Here is a 17,974-nt window from a genome sequence, read left to right on the forward strand (position 1 = left end):
GTTAGTCTAGCTAGTGGTTTGTCAATTTTTGTTTATCTTTTCAAAAAACCAACTTTTCATTTCACTGATTTTTTTAAAATTGTATTTGTTTTTAGTCCGAATTTTGTTTCTTTCTGCTCTGATCTTTAGTATTTCTTTCCTTCTAATTTTGGGTTTGGTTTATTCTTGCTTTTCTAGTTTCTTGAGACACATTGTTACACTGTTTATTTGAAACCTTTAAATTTTTTTGATGTAGGTGTTTATTGCCATACATGTTCTTCTTAATACTGCTTTTGTTGTATTCCATAGGTTTTAGTATGTTGTTTCTATTTTCATTTGTTTCAAAAAATTTTAAAAGTTTTTCCTTTTTTATTTCATTTTTTTAGAGACAGGATCTTGCTCTGTTCCCCAGGCTGGAATGCAGTGGTGCAGTCATAGCTCATTGCAGCCTTGAACACCTCAGCTCAAGCAATCCTCCTGTCCCAGCCTCCTGAGTAGCAAGGACTATAGGAGACTGCCACTATGCCTGGCTAATTTTTTAAAAAAATATTTTGTAGATATAGACTCTTGCTATATTACTGAGGCTTGTCTCAAACTCCTGGGCTCAAGCAATCCTCCTGCCTCAGCCTTCCCAATGGATGGGATTATAAACATGAGCCACTGTGCCTGGCTAATTTCCTTCTTGACTTCTTCATTCAGGAACATGTTGTTTAATTTCCATATTTGTAAAGTTCTTCTTATTGATTTCTATTTTTATTCTATTGTGGTCAGAAAAGATACTTGACATAATTTTAATTATTTAAAAATTTTCAAGACTTGTTTTGTGGCCTGACATGGGGTTTATCCTGGAGAGTATCCCATCTGCTGATAAAAAGAATACGTATTGTGCAGCTGTTGGATGAAATGTTTTGTAAATGTCTGTTAGGTTCATTTGACCTAAAGGGCAGTTTAAATCCAATGTTTCTTTGTTAATTTTCTGTCTTGATAATTTGTCCAGTGCTGACAGTGGGGTGTTGAAGTCTTCTTCTATTATTGTATTCAAGTCGATTGGGGGAGTTAAAGGGATTCCTCTTGGTGTCAGGTATGACATGGTCTACAAGCAGCTGCATCAGCACTGGGTTTGAGGTGCAGGTGCTCAGAGCAGCTGTAGGGCTCAGAGTCTTACAAACCCATTGTGGCACTTGGGTCTTGGGGTGTAGATTTGCTCTCTGTGGCAGGGTTGGATGTAGGTTGCCCACACTGCCAGAATCGGTAACTCTGAGTCATCCCTTGTAGCTCAGGCAGGGTTGTGGTGATGGTTCTTCCACTGGATGCAGGCACACCACTGGCCAGACTCAGGAAGAACAAGGGTGCTCTGGAGGTTTGGGCCTGGGGAGCAGGAGATCCCTGCAATCTGGGAACTTGAGCCAATAGGGCTCAGTGGCAACTCAGGTCCCATAAGGTGACCGTGTAGTAGTGACTCTAAACTAAGCTTGTCTAACTTATGGTGTGTGACCACATGTGGTTCAGATGACTTTGTATGTGGCCCAACACAAATTCATAAACTTTCTTAAAACATTGAGTTTTTTTTTTTAAGCTTGTCAGCTATTGTCACCTTTCGTTAGTGTTAGTGCATTTTACGTGTGGCCCAAGACAATTTTTCTTCCATTGTGGCCCAGGGAAACCAAATGATTGGATACCCCTCCTCTAGACCGTGGGATGGTGGGACCCGGCAGTGTCCCAGAGTGAGAGGCCAGGTGCGGTGGCAGCAAGTATCCCAGAATGGTGGAGCACATCTCTCATTTGGGCCTTGGTGGGGCAGGGAACAGCAAGTGATATCTTCACTTCCCAAGAAGAGGGGCATCTCAGCAGTTTGTACTTGAGGGAGCTAGTCCAGCCCCAAGGAAGCACAGGGTACTGGAGTTGTTTGGCCTGTAGGGCAGAGTGTCTCACCTCAACCACTGCTCTATTTCCCTGGGATATGGGGTACTACATCAGCTCAGCCCTGGAATCACAGCTGCTCAGCCTGGCCAAGGCACTGATTCCCCAGGGGCTGTGCTGCTTCAGGACTGGGAGGCATGACTGTTCTGGGTGGCTCAGGGACCATTTCCCTCAGTTGCAGGGCCCTGCATCAGCGTAAGTCCTAGGGTGCATGGCTGCTCTGAGTGGCAGCCAAGGCATCATTTCTTGGGATGCAGAGTGCTGCTTCAACTTAGGCATAGGGGAAGAGTGGCTGCTCTGAACGGCTTAGGTACTGTTGCTGGGAGGCAGGGTGCCACTTCAGCTCTGGCCTGAAAGGGCAGGGGTAGGGGTAGGTGGAGTGACTCCACCTCTGCTTGGCCCTGTGGGAAGGCTGTAACAGCTACTTGCAGCTCAGCTTGGGGATGTCAGGCCACTGGGATGGGGTGGTTTAGTGGCAGCTTAGCCTCAGGGATGAAAGGGAGCCGTGGCTATGCACCCCTGGAGCAAGACACACTCCAGCTGTAGTTTTAGTTCCAAGATGGTATAGCACAGCAGCCACGTGGGCTGTGGGGCACAGCATGGTGTTGGCTCCTTCTCTGGGAGGAGCACGCTATGTGGACTCCAGGCAGCTCCCCCAGCTGGGTTGAGTAACTGTGAGGACTGCAGGGGACTCCAGTGGTGAGGTTTGTAGATATCCAAGGTGCTGATGGGGATTTATGGAATCCTCTTACCTCCTCACCATAAGAAGAAGTTCTTCCTGGTTCCCAGCTAGTCCCAGTTTGGGGACAGGGCAATAGAAGCCCAGGATTTCCTTCCATTCTCTTTGGCCATCCTGAATTTCTCTGCTCACTGGGGTTTCTGTTACTTCTCTGATGCACTGTGGCACTGTCCCTCACTTATTTTTGTTAAAATGTAGTTGTTTATTCATTGTTCTGGTTGTCATTGTGAGAGAGACGAGCACCAGGGGCTTCCAGTTGGCCATCTTGCTCAATGCCACGAATCTCCTGTAGATAGAAGTCTTTATTTGGTACTTTCTACTGATTTCTGATCAATATGATCTGAAGAGCTGTAGTTCTACTTTTGTTAGCAGACATACCATATATCTTCTCAATTACCTGTGTGAATGCACATATTTAATCATCCAGAGTCATGATGAACACGCAGTTTTCCTGCTGTACCTCCCTTCCTACACATGCATCTCTCTCATCTACCTGTAGAGGCACATTACTTAACCACACCGTAAATTGATTTTGATTTTTAGTTTCTTCTTCCTAAGCACATTACTCCTTAGTTAGCTTTTAACCAACATTTGCAAGAAGGACTTGCAATTTGTTTTGTTTGTTTGTTTGTTTGAGACAGAGTCTCACTCTGTTGCCCAGGCTGGAGTGCAGTGGTGCGATCTCATCTCACTGCACCCTCCGCCTGCTGGGTTCAAGCAGTTCTCCTGCCTTGGCCTCCAGAGTAGCTAGGACCACAGGCATGCACCACCATACCTGGCTAATTTTTTTTTTTTTTCAGTAGAGATGGGGTTTCAGCATGTTGGCCAGGCTGGTCTCGATCTCCTGACCTCAAATAATGCACCCACCTCAGCCTCCCAAAGGGCTGGGATTACGGGCTCACTGTCTCAAAAAACCAAAACAAAACCAAAACAAAAAAACAAAAAACACATTGAGTGATACAGTATCAAACTGAGGTTGACCTTTTGAGGCAACTTGGAAGATGTTGTTTGTTGTTTATATCCTAAGCTTAAGTTCCTTTTCTGCCTATCTACTTTCACTGGAAGGAGACATCAGACTACCTCCCTGCCTTTTAATAAATCTGCTCTAAACCATTGCATACAAGGTTAGGTATTCTATTTCTTTTTTTTCTTTTAATCTTTGAGGGAAGATGGGCTTTTAAAATTCTCATTTCCGTATCCATGAGCTGCCTTTGAATTGTTCCTTTTTATCAAATCAATTTTTATTACTACAAAATAAAGCCAATTCCTATATTCTGTTCTAATTAGAGATGAGGAATAGTTCTCATTCACTCTTACATATATTTAAACAATATTGCAACATCTTCTTTATATTTATTAAAATTTAAAATGAGGTGAGATTCTTAATTTTTCTTTCAAATTAAAACAAACAAACAAAACACCTGGGCATGGTGGCTCATGCCTGTAATCCCAGCACTTTGGGAGGCTGAGGCAGGAGGATTGCTTCAGCCCAGGAGTTTGAGACCAGCCTGGGCAACATAGGGAGACCCCATCTCTGCCAAAAATATTTAAAAAAATTAGCCAGGTGTGGTGGCTCATGCCTGTGGTCCCAGCTACTTGGGAGGCTGAAGCAGGAGGATTGCCTGAGCCTGGGAGTTCGAGGCTGTGGTGAGCTATAATTGCACCACTGAACTTAATGTATAAATATGAATCATTTTGGGAATAAATGAACAGGAAAGTATGACAGTTGCAGATGTTGAGATAGAGAAAAACATATGTGGAGACACACCAAGAGAGACGTAGACACATACAGAGGTATACAGAGGCAGAGCTAGGCAGAGAGAGACCTCAACAGAAACAAACCTTAGACATGCTCTTAAATCGGCCTGAATCTAAATCTATTGATTTAGATACTTTGAGTAATATAGGTGTATGGAGCATGTTTAAAGAAAACATAAATGAGAAACTGCTTTCCTTTTGACACCTCCTTCAAGAGATATGTTGGCCATTTTATAGGCACTGTTTTATTATCTGAGAAATGGTTCTTACAGAATCAGCAACTATAAAATTACATGTGATATCAGAAGATAATGCCAGGGTATATATGTAGAACAATGTGTCTGTGACGGCTATCAATTTATTGGCTCAGCTCTGGAATAACCCTTCAATCAAGTGTCTGTGTAATGGGCAGGGTCCTTTTAAGCATCTTTTACAGTCAGCACGATGTTAAGCTCTCTCCATAGGGGGTGCTGTTGGGGCCCTTTGTGGCTGCTGCCTTATGGGTCAGTGGTATGGGTGTGAGGACATCTGATGGAGTTCTCTTCCAACCACTGCCTACAATTGGTGGTGCCTTGGGACCTTGAAGCCTCATTCTGGCCATAACCTTCTCCTGGGCCTGTGGATTACAAACTTGAGCCCTGAAAGATTCCTGCTGCATCAGTGCCCGGAAGGCCTTCCGCCAACACTGGCTCCTCACTCTCTGAAGATCCTGTGCGGATCACCTGTGACCTGGAGGGTTCCCACTGGGCAGCCACGCCTGCTGCAGGCCCCCACTCTGTGCACAGCCAGGCTGTTGGTTGCTGGTGGACTGACCCAGCCTGCACTCTGGAGGGTTGCTTCCTATGCGCTCAGGGACTGCAGACCAGTTCCAGCCTGGGCAAACCAGCTAACTTCCCTGCTATGTGGGTCGAGTTCAGTTCTCCAAGGAGGTCTGAACCTCAGGCTTGGGACTCTTTCCCAGTTTGTCTTTCCTTGAGTACTCTTCCTTAGCTCTAGGGTACCAGAGAGAATTTCCTTATGTCCTATAGTCACTCGTTTATCAGAATTTAATAACTCTTTATATAAATATTTCCCCTGTTCAACCTACTGTAAAGCAATAGCAATACCAGTGTTTAAGCAAGAAATACAGCTGCCTTTCCACCTAGAGAATAATTTATAGAATGAACTAGGAATCAATGAGCCAGTTTTTTCATTCACAACTTTCTTCTTGCCTAATTTTGATTTTAGAGTTTCAAAATTGGGTGACAGCTGCTTTCATTTCTCAAAGAAAATGAACACAGTCTTGTTTCATTAGCTAAACTGTCAAATCCACACCAAGGAGAGGTTCTAACTCATATGTAGGATAACATTTGTGATGAAGCAACAGGAATCTGATTCCCACTGAATCAGTAAAGTTCCCACTGAAAAGGCCAGTTGATTAATTTCAGTCAGGGCAGAACTTAAAATTACTGGCAATGTGTGATAAAACTGATTCCTTTTGAGGAAAAATAATTAGTGCAATTAAATCTGAATAAGTGCATAACTTGTTTAAAACAGATCTAAAAAAGAGTAAACAGGGAACAAAATCTGTATCACAACCTTGGGGATTATATAAAAGTAGTGGAGACAGTATAAACTTATATAGCTAATAGAATAAATATGACAGGACTTTCAACTTCTGAGGTTATTTTTATTTTTAAATTTAACTTCAATTTCTGTTTATTTAAATTTTAAAAATTATTCAGATTATTAAATTCATGTTAGTCTTATTGTGATCATAACAGTAGGAACTGTACAGATGATTGGTAGTGGCTCTCAAATGTTAAAATACATCAGAATAACATGGGAAACCTGCTGAAATGCAGATTCCAGCAGACTTGGTTATGTCATAGCAATTGGTATTTTTAACAAGCATTCCAAGGATTCTGATGCAGATCGTATCCTGACCACACTTTGAGAAACCATTATTTAGTTTCTGAATGAGCTCCCCATTAAGAAATGTGAAGTTTTATTTAAAAATTAATAAGACAACCCTTTCTGATATTAAAATGGTCTTTATCATTTTATCCTATGCATCCCAAAGAGTTAAGGCAGCAGGAAATACTTTGTTCCCAATAATATATTCCTGTGTAGAAAAGCCCCTTCACATTCACTTGACCACTTTTTATACCTTGTAGGAAATGAAGTTATTTCTGGCTGTAGTTATTCCTTTTTCTAATAGTAAGGTGAATAAAATTCATGTTGTTCTAAAAGGAAAATAATAACTCCAACCTAACAATGAAGCCAGCACTACCATGGACAATTAAACTGAAGAGAAGGAAATTTGGAACCACATAAGAATAAAAAGCCAACATTTCCTTGGGTATCCAGAGACCCAGTATCTTAATAAGAGATGCCTGAATAACATACAAGTTTAAAGGTAGAGCTTAAAGCATATATTTACCATTTAAACTCATGAATTATTTTAGATGAGATATTAACAGTGGAGGAATAGGAAAACTGGGATGTCCCAGGTTGTTTCTCCTTTATAGCTCCCTCAAAGGACCTCAGTTAAGCCCACACTCCTCACCTTAAAAGACAGCCACTGATTCTTAGGGGTGGACCCAAACTTGTTAATCTTCTAGTCTGGAAACCAGCTGTGCAAAACAAACCCTAAAATGTTCCCATAGAGCAAAGGAAAAGATGTTTGGTTTCGACAGCATCTGGTCTCGTAGAGAAACTCAGGCACTTTCACTGTGGATCCTCCCTTCATTCTTTGGGGTTAAGTGGCCACCGCAAGAAACAGAACAGCATGAGAAATGGCTGAGTCAACCAACATGTAGTGACATGCCCAGGAACTTCTCAAGTGGCCCAGGAAGTGGAGGTCTCCTGATTTTCTCGCAGGACATTGTCCTTTCCTGGAACCTTGCGGGTGGCTGGAGTATCTGCATTTGGAGTATTGCAAGATTATCTCACCTGAGTTCTGACCAGAAGTGTATCTCCAAAATTATCACATCCACAAAGACAATTATTGACTGTGAGCAAACATTCTCAGTGACATCACACGTATTCTGAAACCCTGATCAACAACATGCTCCTTACTGTTCTCATGGTCTTGGCAAAGGATACTGTTGGGAGAAAGAAGGATGGTTTCTACTGTAAATGAGTTTTTAAAAATAGTGGGAGAAGAATGCAAAATAGGAAAGGGATAAATACATAGATTTCTAGCTAAACGCATTTAAAAGGAAACTTTGAAAATTTGGTTAGTGATTTCTTTAAAGTACAGAGGTCAAGTCCTATTACAATAAATATCACATCCACCTAAAAATGAGATTTCAAAGTCTCACTTGGTGCCTTACCCATTTCACATAACAGAACAAAGTTTCCACATAATGAAAGAATGGACACAATCCTAGGAGTGTCACAAGCTTTCAGATGTTTGTGGCATGCCAAGCAGCATTGCCTGTTACTGTGCTGTGGGAGTCAATTACTTTTATGTCTATAAATTAGAAAAGTGGCTGGGGGAAGTGGCTCAGGCCTGTAATCCCAGCACTTCTGGGACCAAAGCGGAAGGATCCCTTGAGCCCAGGAGTTTGAAACCAGCCTGGGCAACATAGCGAGACCCCCGTCTCTATAAAAAATCAAAAAATTAGCCAAGCATAGTGGTGCACACCTGTGGTCCCAGCTACTTGGGAGGCTGAGATGGGAGGATGGCTTGAGCCTCAGAGGTTCAGACTGCAATGAGCTGTGATCGCACCACTCTGCACTCCAGCCTGGGCAACATAGTAAGACCCTTTCTCAAGAAAATAAATAAAAGTTTTTGAGAAAGACTGAATATGTAAAATGTTCCCCAGTCAAATCCCGAAAAATCGTCATCTCGAAGAGTGTTGGGAACTGGGAGCCCCCTGGATTCCTCTGAGGAATTTCACTAAGAGTAACTGTAGACGTTTGCTGGCTGTCTTCCACCTGGCTTGGCTTGTGAGGGCTGATTCAGTATCAGCAAGACACACAGGTAGTTACTGATGGAGTTAATTTCAGGCTCCCATGTTGGCCTAAGACTGATGACCATGCAGTGTGGCTGTTGAATGCTGTCAGTGGTTCTACTGCTTCCCTGGGAGACAGGACCTCTGAATGAAAACATCCCTGGGAAACCAAGGTGCTGTCTTATTTGTATCAATGGAGTCATGCAGTATATAAGCTCCAAAGAACAAAGCCATAGCTTTGGTTGACTATGCAAAGGAAACTTCTGGGTGGCCAGTTGTTTATAAGTTAATCAATCAAAAGACATCTCTACTGGAGACCCAAACTACAGTTTTGATATTCTTACATAGGAGATAAAACTTCATTAAGTAATGAAAATGTACTAAGGGGAGAAGGAGCATTTGGTTCCCTTGTCATTTTTTTTTTTTTAACTTCAAAATTTTACTCCCCCAATTTTCTAAGACTGGCTACTATGAAACTCGTAAGCCCAAATCAACAAAGGTGGCCACCAGCCACAGATCAAACGTGAAAAAACAAATCTACCTCTAGCACAGCCTGGGATGTACTACCTGCTCAAAGTATAAGGCTACTGCCATCTCCAGCAGCTGTAAACATAGCCTGGCTGCCAGCCCATAACCTCCTCAGCCTTCCAGTTTGTTTTTATAAGCTTACAACTGGGGCTACAGAGTAACCTCTGAAATGTTTTTATTGAAACATGATAAAGCAAAATCAGTCTTCAGAGGTTAAGGAGGCAGTTTTTAATCAAAGTGTGGTCAACAGGTTTGACATTTTAGAAAACATTTTTTTTTTTTAAAGCATCATTAAAACAGCCTCAATAAACAGGCCTTATTTAGCCCAAATCTTGTTCAGGAGAACAGCATGGGCTCCGTTTGAATTTTGTTGGATTCTGGACGTCCTCCTCCTATTATATAGGTCTGAGAGTTGTCTTTGTTAATAAAATTTAGCTTTGTTTCCCCACCAGTGATAATGACATGAAGCACTAGGAAATGATGCAATAACCGCAGTGCATGAGGCCTTCTTCCTGGGGAAGGTGTGAGACAGGAGGGGAGCAGGACTCCCCCATACTCAGTCCAGTGGAAGTGCAGAATGCCTGCTCGTGTTGGTAAAAATAAGACAGGAATGTAAGAAAAAAAGTCTTCACGCTCAACGTGACTATCTTTGGAATTCATTTCATTAAGGTTTTCACAAAATACAAAGCTCAAACGTAATCATCTATGTCCACCACAAAACAGAATCAAATAAGTGGTTAGCACAACAAACATAATCTTTTCCATTTTAAAAAATATAAATAACAATGTTCAAGGTTTTATAGTTTTCTTAGTGTGTGTCTTTTTAAGGCTTTATGTTGCAGACCCTTCATTAATGGTACTTGTACCCTGCCATCAGGATACACTGCCCACCAGCAAGGAAGGCCACTGTGGATACATTCCTGAGGGGGACACACACTGATCCATGTTGCCTCAGCCTGTTAAAAACTAAATGATCAAACACCCTCCAATCAGTTCTCAGTTTCATTAACTTTCTTTCTACTACAAAGTAATAATAGAAAGGGGTACGTGTCCAGCAGCATTCGAGCTCTCAGAAGATCAATCAGGAAGGGCAAGAAGGAAAAAGGCTTCCTCCTGGAGAGAATTTTTTTCCTTTCATCAGGAACAAACACCAATAACCCAGATAGTTCAAACAGTGGTTTGTACTGAAACATTTTTCAGATTAAATAGTGTTGAGAGAAACAGTGATCTTTTGGTTGGGTATTTTAGAAGAGGTTAAAGTGGAGAGGTTAATGTTGGGAAAATACCACTGAAAGTACAGCCCCCAGCAGGAGTGGGCTCACTCGTGAGGTTTGGGGGCAGAGCCAGGGCCCCAGCCTTGGGAATGAAATCTGAGGGCAGGCTCTCCAGCAGACACTTGACCTGCTCCTGGCCCAGCTTGATCTTGTCATCCAGCTTCCGTTGCTCAATGAGGAGCGTGGACTTCATTTTCACGAAGTGCTGGTAGTCCTGGAGCTGCTCCTCTGAAAGGTAATTGGCCAAGATGCCCAGCACTACCCGCTCCCTGCGATCCAGGTTCTCCTTCAGCTCCCGGGCATCCTCATGCTGACCAGCCAGGATCTTCCTTTTCTCGTAAAGAGAGCTCTGCCAGGGAAAATTGGACAGATCAATGAAGGCCAGGGAAAGGGAGAAAAGAGCCAGACTCCCTGCAAGGACACCTCTGACAGGACTGGGAAATATCTAAGCTCTATTCCTATTGTCACTCCTAAGTAAGGAGGCTAACTTTTTGAAAATCAGCTTATCATCCTTATATTACATATTACAGCATTCTCTAAATTGTAACATCATAGGATAGCTTCAGTTTGAGAGTTGTTACATTAAATTGGCTGGAGATAAAATTGCTTTCAGATTCTTGACTTTAAAAACCAATCATCAGCTGGGCTTGGTGGCTCACGCCTATAATTCCAGCACTTTGGGAGGCCGGGATGGATGGATCACTTGAGGCCAGGAGTTCAAACCCAGCCTGGCCAACATGGTGAAACCCCGTCTCTACTAAAAATACAAAAATCACCCAGGCATGGTGATGCATGCCTGTAATACCAGCTACTCGGGAGGCTGAGGCATGAGAATTGCTTGAACCCAGGAGGCAGAGGTTGCAGTGAGCCGAGATGTGCCACTGCACTCCAGCCTGGATGACAGAGTGAGATTCCTGTCTCAAAAAAAAAAAAAAAAAAAAAAAATCATCAAGGTACCTTGAGTATATACACGAATACAGTGGTTCTCAAGGTGTGGTTGCTGGACCAGCAGCAGTGGCATCACCTGGGAAATTGTTAGAAATGCAAGGGTTCAGGCCCTCTTCCACCTCCTGAATAAAAAACTCTGGAGGTGAGGCCCAGCAACCTGTTTTAACAAGCCTTCCAGATGATTCTTTTGTGGCTAAAGTTTGAGAACCTCTCCCTAATCCATAATAGCAATGAGATCATCATATTTCCCATCTCTAAAGAAGTCAGTTTCCATTTTTTCAGTTCTCTTTTGCAGGCCTCTGATCCAAAATGAGAGAAATTCTGTTCAACAATGACGGCAATGTCATATTCTAAGAGTTTCTTACGCTTTTCTATGATATTGTAGCATATGTTACCTTTAATGTGGTTTTCTCTCCAACATGATCATTTTTAAATTAAAAAAATTATATTTAACCATTCAGACATTTTAGGCAAAGTAATTGAGGAGACAAACCCACAGCCAACATTATACTGAACAAGGAAAAGTTGAAAGCATTCCCCCTGAGAACTGGAACAAGACAAGGATGCTCACTTTCAGCACTGCTATTCAACATTGTACTAAAAGGTCTAGCCAGAGCAGTCAGACAAGAGAAAGAAAGAAAGGGCATCCAAATTGGTAAAGAGGAAGCCAAACTGTTGCTGTTTGCCAATGATATGATCCTATACCTAGAAAACCCTGAAGACTATCCAAAAAGCTCCTAGATCTAATAAATGAATTCAGTAAAGTCTCAGGATACAAAATCAATGTACACAAATAAGTAGCACTGCTATACACCAACAGCGACCAAGCTGAGAATAAAAGCAAGAACTCAACCACTTTCACAATAGCTGCAAAAAAATAAAATACTTAGGAATATACCTAATCAAGGAGGTTAAAGACCTCTGCAAGGAAAACTATAAAACACTGCTGAAAGAAATCATAGATGACACACACAAATGGAAACATATCCTGTGCTCATGGATGGGTAGAGTCAATATTGTGAAAATGACCATACTGTCAAAAGCAATCTACAAATTCAATGCAATTCCCATCAAAATACCGCCATCATTCTTCACAGAACTAGAAAAAACAATCCTAAAATTCATATGGAACCAAAAAAGAGCCCGCATAGCCAAAGCAAGACTAAGCAAAAAGAACAAATCTGGAGGCATCACGTTACCCAACTTCAAACTATACTACAAGGCCATAGTCACCAAAACAGCATGGTATTAGTGTAAAAACAGGCATATAGAGCAATGGAACAGAATAGAGAACCCAGAAATAAAGCCAAATACTTACAGCCAACTGATCTTCGAGAAAGCAAACAAAAACAAAGTGAAGAAAGGACACCCTATTCAACAAATGGTGCTGGAATAATTGGTAAGCCACATGTAGAAGAATGAAAGTAGATCCTCATCTCTCACCTTATACAAAAATCTATTCAAGATGGATCAAGGACTTAAATCTAAGACCTAAAGCCATAAAAATTCTAGAAGATATATTTAACTGAAGGAAGGAAGTACATGTCTTAGTGGCTTCTAGTTTGAATTCATTTATATTAAGCGTCTACTGCTTCTTTTGCACAACAGAAATTAAACTCCATGGTTTTTGTAATTAGTCTTTCATTTTTCTCTTAGCCTAAAATAGCTAGATGGAAAGAAGACAATCTTCTAGGCATTGGCTTCGGCAAAGAGTTCATGACAAAGAATCCAAAAGGGAATGCAACAAAAACAAAGATAAATAGATGGGACTTAATTAAACTAAAGAGCTTTTGCACAGCAAAATAAAAACAGCAGAGTAAACAGACAACCCACAGAGTGGGAGAAAATCTTTGCAAACTATGTATCCAACAAAGAACTAATATCCAGAATCTACAAATAAATCAGCAAGAAAAAATCCCATCAAAAAGTGGGCAAAGGACATTAATAGACAATTCTCAAAAGAAGATGGACAAATGGTCAACAAACATGTGAAAAACTGCTCAACATTTCTATCAGGGAAATGCAAATCAAAACCACAATGCAATACCACCTTACTCCTGCAAGAATGGCCATAATCAAAAACTAATATATGTTGGCATGGATATGGTGAAAAGGGAACACTTTTACATTGCTGGTGGGGATGTAAACTAGCACAACCACTATGGAAAACAGTATGGAGATTCCTTAAAGAATGAAAAGTACATCTATCATTTGATCCTGCAATCCCACTACTGGGTATCTATCCAGAGGAAAGAAGTAATTATATGGAAAAGAAACTTGCACACCCATGTTTATAGCAGCACAATTTGCAACTGCAAAAAAAGGGAACCAGCCCAAATGCCCATCAATTAACAAGTGGATAAAGAAAATGTGGTATGTGTGTGTGTGTGTATATATATAGTATGTGTGTATATATATAATGTGTATATATGTGTATGTACACATATATGGTGTGTGTATATATATAGTATGTGTATATGTGTATATACACATATATAAATATGTATATATACACACACACACATTTTCTTTATTCACTTGTTAATTGATGGGCATTTGGGCTGGTTCCCTTTTTTGCAGTTGCAAATTGTACTGCTATAAATATGAGTGTGCAAGTGTCTTTTCCATATAATTACTTCTTTCCTCTGGATAGATACCCAGTAGTGGGACTGCTGGATCAAATGATAGATGTACTTTTAGTTCTTTAAGGAATCTCCATACTGTTTTCCATAGTGGTTGTACTAGTTTACATTCCCACCAGCAGTGTAAAAGTGTTCCCTTTTCACCACATCCATGCCAACATGTATTTTTTTTTATTGCCATTCTTGCAGGAGTAAGGTGGTATCACATTGTGGTTTATACACACACACACACACACACACACACACACACACACACACCCCATGGACTACTACTCAGCCATAAAAAAGAACAAAGTAATGGCATTTACAGCAACCTGGATGGAGTTGGAGACCATTATTCTAAGTGAAGTGACTCAGGAATGGAAAACCAAACGTTGTATGTTCTCAGTTTTAAGTGGATGCTAAGCTATTGAGGATGCAAAGGCATAAGAAGGATACAAAGAACTTCGGGGACTCAGCGGGAAGGGTGGGAGGTGGGTGAAGGATAAAAGACTACACATTGGGTACAGTGTACAGTGCTCGGGTGATGGAGGCACCAAAATCACAGAAATCACCACTAAGAATTTATCAATGTAACAAAACACCACCTGTTCCCCAAAAACCTATTGAAATTAAAAAAAAGTGATTGTGGAAAATTAAAATGAAAATCAATCAAGAAATAAGATCACTTAAGTATACCTCAATACAAAATATCTTATGTAGGGTTATCAAAGACTCATGTGTCTTTGCCCTAAATCCCCCTAAACTAGCCTGTCACATCTTACATAATAATGCCTGGGGGAAAAGTGAAGAATTACAGGCTTATTGGCATAAGTTTCCTTTCCCTAAGCAGAAAAACATACCTTAAAAAAAAAAAAAAAAACCCTGAGGGACTGAATTTGAATGGAGATGCCTTTCAAAGTATCATTGAGATATAAGTTAAAAAATTGAGAATTTTTTCATCACCTACCTTAAAAAATATATAAAATATTTTAGACATCAGTAATGTATAAAGAATCACTCTGTGTACCTATCATTAATGGTGCCAAATCTTAATATGAACACTTTTTTCATATTGGCTGCAGATTAGAAAATTTTTTTTTAGAGATTCAGTTAAAGCCTTATAGATACTCCTCCCCAATCCTGGTCTTCACTACTCCCCATTTGGTAACTATTTTTCTTCCTTTTCTCATTTCTACTTATAGTTTTAGTTTCTTAACAAAGACCAATCATGATAAAAAAACAATACTGCTGTAGTATTTTTTGGGTGAGCAAACTTACTTGTATTTAAGAGTGCAGGCATACATGTAAGTGTTGAATTTAATTCGGTTCTAAAACAATTTATCTTGCCCTAACTAGAACTGCTCCAGTCTTTCTTGTCTCAGATATCTAGAGCATTCATCCAGGTGGCCCAATAGGAAACTTGGAATTATTTTCTGCTCTACCCTTCCCCTCATCTAACATGCCCCTTGCTAATACAAATTCATTCTCTAATTTATCCCCTCTTCTCTACCCCCAGGACAATTGCCTACATCAACAGCATAAACCCTCCTTGTTTAGACTATTAAAATGAGCCTCCCAACTGTTATTTTAACATCAATCTTGCCCCTCCCCAGGCTGAGTAAGTCATGAAGTTAGTTCATGACTCTTCCCTACCTATAGGCTGAAGTCTAAAGTCTAGTGTATGACTGTGGTAAGGTCTTTGTGATGATTTTCTGTGCTGGATATTGTGTCTGCCTCTCCAGGTCCACTCTTCTCTGCCCTGTGCTGAAGGAAGCTGAACTCTAGGGGTTGCATCCACTGGGCTCCCTTGCTGTCTGGGTTTGACCAAGGGGAGTGATGGAAAAGAGACTGGAGAGTGCGAAAAGAAATTGTGGCGTGTATCCCTGGCTGCCTCTGTGCCAGGCTTCGAGTTGGTGGCAGTTGCATTCTTTTACCAGGGCCTCAGTGCTACAGGGTAGCTGCAGCTATGGTTCTGATCAGGGCTCCCTTCTCCTTGTCCCTTCAGAAAGAGTCCCATAATGGCTTTGCTGCTGATGCTATAGCTCTGGGTGAGGGACAAGGGGCGAGCCCTCATTACCCCTTCCTGGTTTCCCCCTTAATCCTTCCCACACCTTCTTTGAACTTTCTTCTTTATCTCTTTTGATGGGGCCATGTACTTTCTGTCAGTTTCTAATATTCCCATAGCTCTTTTTTTTTTTTTTTTTCCTGAGACAGTCTTGCTCTGTCACCCGGGCTGGAGTGCAGTGGTGTGATCTCGGCTCACTGCAACCTCCGCTTCCCGGGTTCAAGCAATTCTCCTGCCTCAGCCTCCTGAGTAGCTGGGATTACAGGCACCCGCCACACACCCGGTTAATTTTTGTATTTTTAGCAGAGAGGAGGTTTTGCCATGTTGGCCAGGCTGGTCTTGAACTCCTGACCTCATGATCTGCCCGCCTTGGCCTCCCAAAGTGCTGGGATTACAGGTGTGAGCCACCACACCCAGCCTTAGTTCACTATTTTTAAAAACAAAACCAAGCAATCACTGTATGTTCTAGACATACCAAACCACATGCAAATCAATTCTTAAACATGGCATCTCTTTCTTGACTTTGTCTATGGTATTTCTTCTAAATGGTGAGGCCCTTCCCCTCTCAGTCCTCTTAGAATTAAGAGGTTCTTCTAAACTGTATTCATGTGTCACTGCGTGAAGTCCTTCCTGCCTTATGCTCCCCCACCTGAGAAGTGTTTGGTGGCTGAGTTTCTCATTATGCTCAGCACCAGCACACAATTGCTCCTGCATACTGCTTTCCTCCATAAGTTGTGAGTTCCTGGAGAGCAGGGCCTGTGTTTTAGTCAGCATTTGTCCCCAGCAGACACAGCACCTCATATTTGACAGGCTACTGTTAGCTGTTTGTCGAGTGGAAGAAAGGAGGACAGGACACACTTCTGAGTTAGGTAGTATCAGACTATTTCTAGATAAGGAAGCTGACTCAGCACATTTACACAGGAAGATGCTGAGAGTGGCGCTGCAGAGTTCCTAAATGCTGAGTCACTTTCCTAAATGTTTAGGATCCAGACTTTTTCTAATCCTTTTAAAATCTATTTGAAAAAGGACATCTTTCCTTTTAATGCAATGTATTAGGAGAAATTATTGGAGAATTCATGAGAGCAATGAAAAAGAAAGATGGTATGGTAGGCTGGGCATGGTGGCTCACACCTGTAATCCCAGCACTTTGCGAGGCCAAGGCAGGTGGATCACCTGAGGTCAGGAGTTCGAGACCAGACTGGCCAATATGGTAAAACCCCGTCTCTACTAAAAATACAAAAATTAGCTGGGCATGGTGGTGCGCACCTGTAATCTCAGCTACTCGGGAGGCCGAGGCATGAGAATGGCATGAATACGGGAGCCAGAGGTTGCAGTGAGCTTAGATTGTGCCACTGCACTCAAGCCTGGGTGACGGAGTGAGACTCTGTCTCAAAAAAAAAAAAAAAAGAAAAAGAAAAAGAAAGATGGTAGCATAGGCAAGAAAAGGAGCCCCTCTTCACGGCTGGAGTAGTTTCCATCTTCTAGCATGTATGTACACATACACACACATACTGTGTGCACATATATATAAAATAATTGTGTCTACTGTTTGTTGTTCAGTATCAGGAGGGTAGGATCTATCTGCTTTGCTCACAAATGTATCCCATGTGCCTAGACCACTAAGTGACACACGCTAGACCCCCAGTAACTATTTGCCGTACAGAGGAGTGGATGAAGAATGCTCTATAGCTCTGGAATTCTGTTCAATGCGGTGATACAACTTGGAGTCTGCAGTAGGACTCCTCCTATCCTAGCTCCCTCACTGGGCTGTTGTGAGGATTCCATGAGACTGCACATAAGCTCACAGTGCCTGACAGGTGGAAGCTCTTGGTGAATTGTCTCCAGTGGGGTCAGCACTGTTACCTGTCCCCCTGTACCCTCCCTTCGAGGAGGGGGTGCAGTGGAGACACCCTGGTGCGTCCTCACTGAGTGCCTGTGGCCCCTCATGTGAGATGCCCTGGAGCCTTAAGCCTATGTTCCTGCCCCCTCCCTGTTTTAATGTATTCATGATGTTTTTATCTTTTTGGGAAAGAAAGGAAGGAAGACAGTTGGGAGGAAAGAAACTCTGGTGCCTGTGGTTCTTACTTTCCCAAGAATTCCGTGAGCCTTAAGTGTCAGCAGTACAGCAATACATCTTTTTTTTTTTTGATGTGGTCGCCCAGGCTGGAGTGCAGTGGCGTGATCTCGGCTCACTGCAA

General features: G+C 41.8%; 1 protein-coding gene and 1 long non-coding RNA gene across 4 annotated transcripts in view; one reads left to right on the plus strand and one right to left on the minus strand.

Moving 5' to 3' along the window:
* The window catches only part of LOC117979970 (uncharacterized), a 64,660-nt gene that overhangs the window by 13,146 nt on the left and 33,540 nt on the right, over window positions 1–17,974 (plus strand). The window lies entirely within an intron of this gene.
* SHROOM3 (shroom family member 3) overlaps window positions 9,510–17,974 on the minus strand; it is a 358,512-nt gene continuing 350,047 nt past the window's right edge. For all 3 annotated transcript variants that reach the window (XM_063603551.1, XM_008957687.5, XM_034958620.3), the window contains one exon: window positions 9,510–10,488. In XM_063603551.1, coding sequence (XP_063459621.1) covers window positions 10,120–10,488 — 369 coding nt within the window. In that variant the 3' untranslated portion in view covers window positions 9,510–10,119. The remainder of the gene's footprint in view (window positions 10,489–17,974) is intronic.

Source organism: Pan paniscus, chromosome 3, assembly GCF_029289425.2.
Source record: "Pan paniscus chromosome 3, NHGRI_mPanPan1-v2.0_pri, whole genome shotgun sequence".
In the NCBI taxonomy this organism is placed as follows: Eukaryota; Metazoa; Chordata; class Mammalia; order Primates; family Hominidae; genus Pan; species Pan paniscus.